This window comes from Geotrypetes seraphini, chromosome 7, assembly GCF_902459505.1.
Source record: "Geotrypetes seraphini chromosome 7, aGeoSer1.1, whole genome shotgun sequence".
NCBI classification, from domain to species: domain Eukaryota; kingdom Metazoa; phylum Chordata; class Amphibia; order Gymnophiona; family Dermophiidae; genus Geotrypetes; species Geotrypetes seraphini.
The window spans coordinates 53,676,501-53,689,409 of record NC_047090.1 but is presented as its reverse complement, the minus strand read 5'-3'; the positions used below and the strand labels follow the sequence as shown (position 1 = coordinate 53,689,409).

General features: G+C 41.2%; 1 protein-coding gene across 6 annotated transcripts in view; it reads right to left on the bottom strand.

Annotated features, from left to right (window-relative positions):
* IPO8 (importin 8) overlaps positions 1 to 12,909 on the bottom strand; it is a 441,493-nt gene that overhangs the window by 187,510 nt on the left and 241,074 nt on the right. For 5 of the 6 annotated variants that reach the window (XM_033950674.1, XM_033950671.1, XM_033950669.1 and 2 more), the window contains exons 13-14: positions 9,581 to 9,670; positions 8,284 to 8,449 (exon numbers count right to left, since the gene is read on the bottom strand). In XM_033950674.1, coding sequence (XP_033806565.1) covers positions 8,284 to 8,449; positions 9,581 to 9,670 — 256 coding nt within the window. The remainder of the gene's footprint in view (positions 1 to 8,283; positions 8,450 to 9,580; positions 9,671 to 12,909) is intronic. The other variant, XM_033950672.1, reaches the window with a different exon arrangement.

The window sequence follows — 12,909 nt, the reverse complement described above, 5'->3', positions numbered from 1 at the left end:
AAAGAGACGTGCATGTTCCGGACTTTGGGTGGGAAGAAATAATGGGTATGAAAATAGAGGAGAGGGAGAGAGATGTTGGACCATGGGTTTTAGGGAAGGTAGGAACAGAAAGGGAGAGAAATTGGACACAAGGGATGTTGTGGAGGGGGGGAATAGAGATACTGGTTAGGAGGGTAGTTGGGAAAAGAAAGAGAGATGGTGGACCCTGGGGTGGTGGGGAAGGAGGGAGAGATGCTGGATGAAAGGGTAGTTAAGAAAAGGTGGATCTGTGGAGGGAGACGAAAAAAAGGAAAGATGCCAGACATCCGGGGGAGGGAAGGGAAACGGGGAGGACAGAGATGGCAGATGGATGGTTAGCATGAAGAAAGAAGGAAGAAGGAGACCCTGGACCAACAAGATTTGAAAAATAACCAGACAACAAAAGGTAGAAAAACTAATTTAATTTTCTGTTTTGTGATTACAATATGTCAGATTTGAAATGTGTATCCTGCCAGAGCTGGTGTTAGACCGCAAACGTGAGCTAGGATTTAACAGAGAGAGGAAAAGTCATTTTTGTTTCTTTATTTTATTTACACCACAGCACCAGTGTGGTTAGGAGAAGCCAAAGGGGGGTGAAAAAGCTATAAAATAAACCCACCAGGATGTTTGAAAAAAACACCCAATTGGGCATTAAAATCGAATCGATAAACCAATTCAATAGGCTGAATCGAAAATTTTTTTCCTGAATCTGGCAGCACTAGTTTGTGATACTGTCGTAGACTTTAGGACCTGGGATTGGGGAGAGATGGCATCCTCAGTACTTTATAATGCAAGTGAAACGAGGATTTGGTCAGACTTTTGAAGGGTCTGCAGAAGAAAAATATTGTATAGGCCGGGGACATGAGACAGCAGGAAATGGGAACTTTTCTTCCTTCTATTTTTGTGAATGGCAAGGCTGAGGATGTCAGAGAGTTCAGTTAAAATATGTGCTTTATAAGAAAATATAATAATGTGTTTTATAAAGTTCATAAGCATTGCTGGCCTACCCGGTGAGATGTTCCTAATGGTGGTGGTGGTGGTGGTGGCAGCGTGTCAATGTGTTGAGAGGAAGAAGTGGTCTGGGAAATTCTGCTGAGCAAACTTCGGGCCCATATCCACCCCTTAATTAGTCCACTCCACTCAACTGGTTCACACAATGAGTGGGTCTTTGGGTGTTGTTCCTGGGTAGTTGTTTTGGGATCTCTTCCAGTGGTTTGTTAGTATCTCCTTCTGGTCCAAGGAAGGAAACTTTGTTATCCTTAGCATTGACCTTCAGAATATGTTTGTAACAGCGCTGCTTGTAATGTAATGTAATATATGAGGTTCAATTAAAAAAAATTTTCACTGCCTGTTTCTATTCTGACCATTTATTCCGTTTCATGGTCATTACAAAAAATATTTTTTTACATGGGGGGGGAGGTGTCAAAAAATGATGGGCCCCGGGTGCCACATACCCTAGGTACGCCACTGCTCTTCTGTAATCCGCCTTGAACCGCAAGGTAATGGCGGAATAAAAATCACTAATGTAATGTAATGCAGAAAAGAAGCTCGACTCTGCATGAGAAGAAGTGGAAAAAAAAGTGACTCCTGGATACTGGGTTAAATTAAAGTGAGAACCACAGTCGTCCGAGCCACAAAAAAGGCTATAAGATTCAGGCGGGCTGACTCTTGCCTGAGTGAGACAAGACGCAAGATTTTAAAAAAAGGGAGGAAAATGTATGTGACCAATTCAGAAGAAAACGTTCTCTCCCAGGCAAAGAAGAAAGTACTACCTGTAATTGAAGATGGTAACTTTTAGTAGAGAGGGGATGCAAACAGGTTGATGTGAGGAATCCCCTACTGAAAAAAAAAGCAGTTGACGATGAACTGGAGAGTTGATCGTCCAAATGTGAGGTCATGGAATTCTGCTGAGTCTGCCAACTAAAGAATTTGGGTCTTCTTGAATGCAGATTGCTGTTACAAAGATGTGAAAAACTATTGACGAGTATTAGAGCTGCTGGACCTCCAGGAATTCAGGACAAATTTAGACAAGTTCCTGCTGAACCAGAACGTATGCAGGTAAGGCTAGACTCAAATAGGGTACTGGTCTTTGACCAAGGGCCGCTGCATAAGCAGACTGCTGGGCATGATGGACCACTGGTCTAACCCAGCAGCGGCAATTCTTATGTTCTTATAAAGAAGGAGGGACCTATTATGTCATATTATTTGAGATAATACAGCCCAACCCCGAATGTCCGTGCAAATAGGATATGAGCTGACACTGCATACTGAAAAACCATTAGAGCATGGAAAAAAAAGAACACTGAAAAACAGAGTGTAAGGATGGCATGAAGCGCGAAGACCATTAGATGAGCTCTCCAACATGAGGTGACGAGTGGAACAAAAAAACCCCTCTGGAGAGATGGGGAGAATGGATCCAACATTGCAGAGACTTTGGAAAAGACAACACAACTGCCAAGGTGTTGAGACAATGGTGAAAAACTTGGACCACTGGTACACCAGGGAACCTTAAATGATCCAAGAGAAAACTTCTCAAATTGGGTTACAAGGACTGTGGAGGCCATGAGAGTTAAGAAAAAAACATCAGTTACCTAGGCAAGAAGGATGGAAGGGGAAAAATGCAAAACACAGCTGGATTAAAGTAGTCTGACGGAGAAAAAACTCTAAGGAGAGCAGTAGCGATTAGAATTCCGATAAATTAGAAAAGCCAAACCCATGGTTTCCAGTTTCACCTTTATGCTAATGACTCCCAGATCTACCTCTCTACACCTGAAATTTCACCTAAAGTCCAAGAAAAAGTCTCTGCTTGTTTGCTGACATTGCTGCCTGGATGTTCTGTCATCATCTGAAACTAAATATGTCCAAGACTGAGCTGCTCCTCTTTCCTCTGCTCCTCCTTTCTCCATTCTCTGTGTTTTAGATTTCGGCCTCTTATGTGATTTGAGTTTGACACCATCTCAAATCACATAAGAGGCTGAAATCTAAAACACAGGCTAAGTCATGGGCTGGATTTTTTATTAAGATACTTATCTCCTCCTAGCGTGGGCCCCACGCCGGCTACAAAATAAATAAAAAATATTTTTCCTCTCTTTTAGGTCCTAGTTCACGCTTGCTGTCTAACACCAGCTCTGGCAGGATACACATTTCAAATCTGTAATCTCAAAATAGAAAATAAAATTATTTTTTCTACCTTTTGTCTGGTCATTTTGCTTTTGGTCCCAGTTTCTCTTTTTGTCTATTTTCTAATTCTCTTTCCAGTGTCTGCTGTCCATTTTTTTTCTCCTCTTCTCTCTTGCTCCAATCCGCCTCCAACATATTGATTTTTCCCTTTCAACTTTTCTCCTTTTTTCTTTTCTGCCTCTGTCCACTCAAATCTCACCCTTTCTCATCCTTCTCCTTTTTAAATTTTCAGCCACCTATCAATTCTCCATCTCTAAATCCAACTTCTCTCCTTTTCTCTTCCCAACTGACCCCATCTCTTCCTGTCTGCCTGCCTCCCTCCCTCCCACCCCCAGGTCCAACCTCTCTCCCTTCATTTCGCTCTCTTCACAGCCCAGCATGCCTTTACCTCGAGCGCAGGTCCCTCTCTCCTCACAGCCCGGCGTGTCTTTCCCTCCAGCGCCGGTCTGTCGTCACCAACACGAGGAGTCTGCCAGCCTCAGCGATTCAGCAGTGTTCACGCATCCCCCAGAGACGTCAAACAAAAAAAACTGTATGATGGCTTCTAGACACTCAAGCGGCAAAACTAGACTACCAACTCTCCAATTTACTGATAACAGCTCCAGACTACAAATCGTTTAGAAAAGAAATAAAAACCATCCTTGAAGACAAACTAACACCGCAAGACTCATCCCAATTCTCTAAAGCAACTTGCTCTACTCTTCAATTCCTCTGGAAATGGCCAGATAACTTATTTTGTAATCCATCTTGAACCTCAAGGTATTGGCGGAATAGAAATCACTAATGTAATGTAATGTAATGTTGTCCGTGGCTCCTCCTCCTGCTTTTCACCTGCCACAGTCTGGCTCCAATAATGTACAACTTCCCATTTCCGTCTGGGTGGACTGCGGCGGACGGAAGGCAGGAGGGGGAGCCACGGACAACACTGCCAAATCCGGCAGACTTTCCAGCATGATGGCGATGTTGAACTGGCGCGGGAGGGAAAATACGCTGGGCTGTTAGAAGAGGATGTTCAGGAGCATTGACGCAGGCCACATAAAAAGGCCAGGCAGGCCGGATTCGCCCCAAGGGCCTTGTATTTGACACATGTGCTGTAAATAATACGGTTACTGTTCCAGTCTCCTCTGCTCGCAACCTTGAAGTCGTCTTCATTTCTGACCTTTCATTTTCTACGTATATCCAACAAGCTGCTAAGACCTGTCGCTTCTATCTCTTCAATATCACCAAAATTTGCCCCTTCCTCTCTGAGCACACTACCCGGACCCTTGTCCAAGCTCTCATAACCTCACACTTATATTACTGCAATCTACTCCTAATTGGTATCCCTCAGTGTTGCCTCTCCACCTTGCAATCTGTGCAAAACTATGCTGCGTGACTCATCAACCAAACTTGCTATGTTCATGTCACCTCTCTCCTTAAGTCACTTCACTGGCTCCCTATCTACTATCGCATACAATTCAACATATTATTGCTGACCTACAAGTGTGTTCATTCTGCTGCCCCTCAATATCTCTCCTCACTTCTCTCTCCTTATACACCTCCCAGAGAATTCTGTTCCTCAGATAAGCCACTCTTAACATTACCCCTTCTCTCTACTGCCAATTCCAGACTCCATTCCTTTCATCTAGCTGCCTCCTATACCTGGAATAAATTACCTGAGTTTGTCCATTAAGCCCCTTCCCTTCTTTTGCTTAAAAGTAGACTGAAAACCCTCCTTTTTGATATAGCTTTTAATCCTTAAACCTACTCCTCTGCCCTCCAACCCAGCCAGCTGATTAACCGTTCCCCTTAACTGTATCCATCCTGTTTGTCTGTTTTGCCTATTTAGATTGTAAGCTTTTTCAAGCAGAGATTGTTTTCTTACTCTTTACAGCGCTACGTATGTATGGCAGCGCTATAGAAATAATAGTAGTATAGTAGTAGGTCGGAGTTAAGATTTTGAAAATAAAGAAACAAAGTCAAACTGTTAAAGAAAAAATTCCCTGTACTAGTGCTCACCACTTGCGAGGGAGAAGCGTTAAGTAGCCAAACTGCTAGATATATATAACAATCAGGCCTTTGATACCTTAAAAAAAGAAGGAAAGGCTGAGCAATAAAAGTGTTCAATGGTAAAGATGCCGTGCAAACAGAAATCTGAGTAATGTTCAATATGCAGGGTGCACCAGAAGTCAAGAGAAAGCTCCATGAGATCAAGAGAGCATAAGCAGATGTTGCGATCAAAGAGGGAAGAAAAAATTACGCAGGGTAACACATGAGCTATCGGTGGTCTTAAAAAGGGGAGTGGGCCCCTGATGTCCAATTGAACGAATAGAGAAAAAAAATCCTAAAAAGGATGTACTTGTCTCCTCCTCCCTTACAGCCACTCCCAAACCTCTGGCATGTGGAAATCAGGAGAAGGGGTGTAGGAGAAAAAACATGAAGGCAATGGATGCTTATTGGAAGGTACCAGCTAACATTGATGGTACAGTGGAAGGCATGTTTGAAGAAAAACACCCAGTTGATCCTGCATTGCAGTAAAAGCAGAGGAAGGGTCTGAAGTGACGGTAAAACGAATTTACAGGCTCTGCACCCCTGTTTGGTAGCAAAGCAACATGAAAAAGAGCCCCCTTACAAGCTCGATACCCCATGGTTGTATCCTGAAGTCGTCACCTGAAGTGATGAATGGTAAATGTGTGCTGAAGGTGTCCTGTCGAAAGGAAACATGCACACCCAGAAGTTAACATGCCAATTAACTCATGGTCATAGACATAGAAGCAGCTCTGGATGTCAACTGAAAAGCGCCATAAGCAGACTGAACTATTGTCAGCTGTGTGCTGAAAATCTGTAGTTGAAAAAGATATGGAGGAATTTAGCTTACAGACTCTACACCCATGTTAAGACTCCCCATCGCAAACCTTGAGAAGCAGAGGTAGTCAGACGTCTGCTATGTAAGGTAGTCTGTAAAAAGAGGTGGAGGAATCTAACTTTACAGACTCTACACCCATGTTAGATTCCCCACCACAGTCCAGACAAGAGGCTTCACAAGACAGCCCTTCAATCACCAATATGAAATTTAGTAAAGGCCAGTTCCAATGGTTATAGTGCTGCTGTTACAACATGATAGCAGCTGATGACCCATTTGCAAATAGTAGAAACTGATAGAGGTGGTAGTGAAGTCTGTCCATAGCTCCTTTCCTCTGTCAGCACTGAAACATAGACCATAGATGGAGAATATAAGGGCTAATTGAGAAGAAGGGTATCCCCCCCCCATGTGAAGAAACAGCAGGAACAAACTGCAAGGTTGAAGAGAGAGTTTGTGTCCATACAGTCAAAATAAAGACTCTCTATAGAAGATTTTTCTCTAGGAGTCTTCCCTGAGATTGAGAATCTGTAATTGAATAAGAAATGTCCACACTGGAGAAGGATAGTCAATAAAGACTGATGAAGAACACCGTTTGGAATGGTATCGGCCAGATGACAAAGGAAAAGCTTTTGGAGGGTTCTTGTGTTTCTCAGAACATTGAAAAACATGTTTGGAGTTGTTTAAAGTGTTTTGAAGAAGAAGGATGATGCTTTGAAGAACTGCAATGGTGTCAGGAGGAAGGCTGCTTCAATGCACAACTGGATGGTCAAGATGACTGGTGCCGGGAACCATGATGGTAGATCAATGAAGCATCGATGGAAATGGAATGCTCAGGCTGGTCCAGTACCGAAGTAATTGATGTCAGGGAAAAAAAAACTGGTATAATTGGCGATTTCGTAGCTCATAGCAGGCTAGAGGGATAGTCACATGGTCAGTATGAATAGATTCAATGCCAAAGTGACCTGCGACATCATTTGAAACAAAGACACCGGTACCTTTGGCCTCTCTGCCAGTAACATCGGTGTTGCAGCTCACCACGAAGAGGGTGACCTGGATAAGAAGCGACCCTCGAGGGAAGAGAGGCAAACTGCAAGAAAAGTCGCTATAAGGTCAGCATGAATGGACTCGATGTCATAATGACCTGCGACACCATCATAACTCCTCTGACATTGTCACTGTCAATGTATGTCGATGTCGATGATGGCGTTGTCTTGTCAACGTTTGATCAAAAAAGTGCCGACGGCACCTGGCGCACTTGTTAAAAATCCCATGAACAGGTAGGACATCGACAGGGAGACATCTCAGCCAAAACTAAATGCAAGACTGAGGTGAACGAAGAGGCCCCAATGACCGAATACCCACAAGGGAAAAGTGAGGCGAAGAAAAGAAAAAAAAAATTTGTCGGGTTTTTTTTTGCTTTTTTTAAAACAAAAAACCAAGAAGTATATAATAAAAAGAAATTTAAAATAAAATCCGCATGAGCAGGAAGTCAAAAGGCAAAAATGAAGGAACGTTTGAAAACACGATTTCTTAGCTCCGCGGAAAACAAAGAACTGAGGGGAGACACGCTCTACATTGGGTGGGAAGGCACTTGCGCATGCATAGTGCAGTCACAAACTTTCTAAGGTGTATATGTACAGGCTCTTGCATGGTAAATCTGCATTATATCTTCGCTATATAATCACCCATGCCGAATATGTACAGTCCCCTGCATTGTAAACTGCGCTCAACTGCATAGCATATTCCCTTACACTGTATCTTCGCTGTGTATGTACAGTCTCTTACATTGTAAACCGCTCTGAACTGTTTGTGGTACTGCGGTATACAAAAATAAAGTTATTATTATTATTAAAGTTCTTAAAATGCCGGTGCACTTCTGCAGCTGTCCGTACCAGGGATCCGTGGATGGCATCACCCATAAGTGAGAATATGCTGCCTGCTTGTCCTGGGATATTATTATTGTAAGCCACTTAGCTATAGTACAATTTGCGGGATATCAAGAATAAATAAACTTGAAGTCAGATTTCTATACAATGTCCCAGCTGAAGTTACTATATTTGGAGATGAAGCAAAACAATTTATTCAACAAAGCAAACTGAGCATATATTCCCAAGAACAGGACACATTTATCAGTAGTAGCATGAATTTAACTCCAAAATGCAGACATTGTTCTATGAATACTAAAATATATCAAGCAATATATACCTCACATATATTTATTGAAGAAATACAATCTAATCTACCTTGTGCTTGGTTACTTATTAATGTTTGGAGAGCAATGGCAGCCTCTACTTTAACAGGCATTTCTTTATCTTCAATCAGACTTTTCTTTGCCAGTTCTACTGCATTTCTCAAGTTGAGCTCATTGTGGAATTTTAAAGTACTGAATGAATGGAGGATCCAGCAGCACTGCAGACCAAAGACAGGGCAAGTTATGAAAGATTCATGACTGGCAATAAAATGTTTATAAAATCTAAAAATATTCCCAAAACAATCTAAGTGTTTGCTGACACAGACAGCACATATTAGCTAGGTGTCTACCCCACCAACTTGGGACCTGATTTGCTTACCTTCCTCTTGCTCCTATGATCTTACACAGCTGACAGAGGTGCATAGCTAGCAAACTACAGTATTCCCTACATATGAATGTTCATTTCTCAGTCCATAATATAAAACTAGCCTTGTGGGAGAAAAGAAGGGAACCTACTACAAGATGGAAAAGGTAACTGCTCTTCAGTCCCAATTATCAAATTTACAGGTGCTTTGCCCATTTGATCCTGATGTGGCAGGTGCAACCTAATGAGGTGGGAGTGTGATGGTTCAGGAAGTTTTAGATACTACTTCATTTCAGCTAAGCAATAAAGGAATCAGATTGTAAAACAGGACACAATACATACTTTAAACAGGCGACATTATGGTTGGAGGACAGTATGCTTTTGAAACAGGAATGTATCATTCCAGTCCACAAGAGTCACAGACCAGTTTGGTTTTCAGGTAACTATGGTGACTACTGGACATAATCCTCTGAGGGTTACACTAATTTGGATAGTTTTATTACCCTGAAAACCAGACTGGAGTGCAGCTTTCTGCAACCAGAGTTGTGTACCCCAACTTTAATACTAACATAACATACAAGAAAATGCTAATAGGGGCATTTCCTCTAACTTATTAAATCCAGATCACTAAGGAAAATTTTGGGGAAAAAAAATATATCACACAGCCACCAAAACAAGTGTGTCTACAGGTTCTGATATGTTCATTTTTGGTCATCGTATCTATGATAATTACACCTTGCATTCAATTTAAGATACATTTTTACGCTTTTGTCAATAGGTTATGGCTCTTCAGAAGAGAAAGACATTTTAATTATTACTGAGTGCTACAAATTCTGAAAACAGATATTGTACCCTACTGCATATGACTGTTCTCCACTGGTGAAAAGGTAAGCATTCCATGACAACCCAGGATCATTTAGTCAAGTTGAATACTTTTCAAAAAGAATGGAAAGAACATCTAATCTGATGTTGTTGGTCAACTTACCCTTGCCCTAATATATCCCAGGTTGGACATAAACAGTGGGAATACATAGTTCTGTAATAGACGTTCCATTTGGTCCTTGAATACACTCTTCTATTGAAAGTCAATACAAAACAAAAAGTATTCAACAAAATCTCCATTTCCAAGGATTTTAGCCATCATTTTCCCTTAATCCATAAGCACTGCTGAAATATATATCCTTGCTAACCTGGAGGGCTGCAGGAAAGCCTTCCTTGAAACCTACTCCCAGTGCTCTTCCCTCAACAAGCAAAAGAAAATCACTTTCATGGCATGCCCAACCCATGTTGATCCTGTTGGACAAGAGACTTGAACCTGATTCTATCACAGCCTGAATCAGATGTTTAGCCCATAATCCCTATTTTTATGTATTCTAGCTGCAAGGGCCTACATTGAGGCACCTTTTCTAGAGTAAATAATATATACATTTCTTTATGCTGTATATAACAATCCTTATCCTAATGATCGTCCACTAAAAAACAAGGAGGTGAAAACCATGCTTATGTATTAATTTTCTTGTGCTTTTTAGACTGACTACTGAAAATGGACTTCTCCCTTATCAGCTTCAGGTCATTTTCAATAGCAAGTCTATCAGTGAAGAAAAAGGACTAAGATGCCAAAGAGTTTGGTGATGCATTTTTTTTCATGTTAATTAATTTTTTGATTTATTGCAAGAATAAATATAGCTACTATATCACTTTATGAGTGCTTTTACTTAAATCAGCAGAGGTGGAGAAGACAGGAACCCACCATTGCAAGGGAACTTAGTTCTGCAGCCACCCAGTTGTCATTACTGTATAGTGGACCAGCTAATCATGTCAAAGAAGAAATCTCTCCCATTTCCCATGAAGATTCTGAGGGCTTTCATGGTATGAACTTGATTAATGGATGTTACTATGCCTCCAAAGGACCAAACAAGTCTCCAAAGCACTTTAATCATGACCAGTGTATACATTTAAAAAAAAAAAAAAAAGAATTAAAAGTATTTTTTCAAGAGGAAGTTTAACAGGTTGAAGTAAATTCCTTCATTCAAATTTGCTCCAGAGCCAACAAATGAATGCAATAAAGCAAGATCAAGAACATGTAACTGTCATGTGTGACATTTTCAGAAATTTGATCACGGATGACAATCATTATGAGGTCCATGAAAGATACAAAAAAGTGAGATCCCTATTGTTTTTTTTTAAAGAAGCAATGAATATCAAAACAGGGTCAAAGAAACAGGCCAAGTTGATTATCACCATTTATCTACATTGGGGTTGTAAATGTGATACTATCTCCTTAATGAGGCTGTATTATGGAGAATTAATCAAATTATTTTCTACCTGATTCTGACTCTCCGTTAGCAGTTAAGTATCTCCTGAATAGAACTGTGCAGCCCTAACTGTTATCAGGTCTCAGACTTTAGACACAGCAGCATGAAACAGTTTTCATAACAAATAAATTGACAAGCTTCATAGAAATCCTAGGACTAATGCCAGATCCTGCTAAGTGCTGCTCTAACATAAAAGGCCATTCTCATTTACCCTTATGATAGAACTTGAGAAACTGGTTTCAAACCAGTTTTTAAAAGACATTTCAATAAATTAGTGCCTATAGATAGGTACTAAATACTCCTGGATATTATTACAGAGTACTATCTCAAATGCAAGTAAGAGGTACCTCTAATTGGCATTTACCTGCATATACAGTATGGTAGCTGCAATTTTATAAAACACTTGCTGTTCTCATAGGCAACTTTACCAGATATGCACACAAAATACTGTAAATTATAAGCAAGTGTGGTGCTACCTTGCAGCAAACACTGCCGGCTATTGACATGGCATAAGTGATTGTGGCTGTATGTTCATATGTAAGTGATGCATTATTCTTGTATTCTATAATGGTACTCATCTGTGTAAGTGCCCTTATAGAATACTGTTTTGCACAATGACTTTTGGCACTAATTTTATGAAGCCCCTTTGGGCACCCTTTACTGAATTGTCCCCACATAGTGCAAAATTAATAGTTTCTGAACACCTGGGAATTTTAAACTGGTTTGAAACTAGTTTCAAATGTACTGTAAGAAAATGAAATAAGAGCTACCTGAAGTTCAGTTATACAAATCATGAAAAGGGTAAATTAATGCTTAACCACTTATTTTCTTCCTTTGAGATCCTCCAGACCAGTCAAGATGCTTGGGTTGGAGCTGTCCTGCCAGCAGATAGAGACTGAGAATCATTGAGCTACGAGAGTATGTCATCACTCAAGAACTCTGTGCAACCCCATTGCAGGTCAGTATTTATCATAACAAAGCAGAAGAGCAAAGGAAATTAAGAAAAAATCTCCCCTAGGAGCTAACGAACCACTCAACCAACAAAAGATAAAGCTTTCCAGACCAAAGATTATAAAGGAATAACAAACTACCTAAAATCAAAAACTTTATGCTTCAGGAGATATGAAACAAATTGATATTAAGTCTGGTCTGGAGAGACTCAAAGGAAAGAAAATTAGCAGATATGAACCAATTTACTCTCCCCTGTTGTCTCACAAGACCAGTGCAAATATTTGGGGTGTACCAAAGCAGTACTTACTGAAGGTGAGACACTGCATCTCCCTAGAGCTACAATAGACGCCTGAAATGTAGGCTTACAAAATGTTGTGGCAGAGGTATTTTCCCCTTTGATCAGCTGAGCCAGCAGGATTCCCTGAAGCTGCCAGCTCAGCTGATCAGGGATTCCCTTGCTATGATCAGCTAAGCTGGCAGTGGCATCTACTTTTAGGATTGAAATGTAGGCCAACATTTTGTAAGCCTACATTTCAGGCGTCTATTTTAGCTCTAGGGAGATGCATAGGGACACTTAAACTCACCCAAGGCCACTTTCAGGTGAAACCACACCCACACCCAGCCTTGGGTGAGCTTAAGTGACCCTCAAGACATAAGAATTGCCACTGCTGGGTCAGACCAGTGGTCTATCGTGTCCAGCAGCGCTCACGCAGCAGCCCTTAGGTCAAAGACTAGTGCCCTAACTGAGTCTAGCCTTACCTGCGTACGTTCTGGTTCAGCAGGAACTTGTCTAACTTTATCTTGAATCCCTGGAGGGTGTTGTCTCTCCTCATGTCTTTTGGCACAAACCTCCTATCATTTTCGTCACCCTCCTCTGGACCGCTTCAAGTTTTTTGTGTCCTTCGCCAGATACGATCTCCAAAATTAAACACAATACTCCAAGTGGGGAATCACCAACGACCTGTACAGGGGCATCAACACCTTCATTCTTCTACTGGTTACACCTCTCTTTATAAAGCCCAGTATCTTTCTGGCAGCATCCACCGCC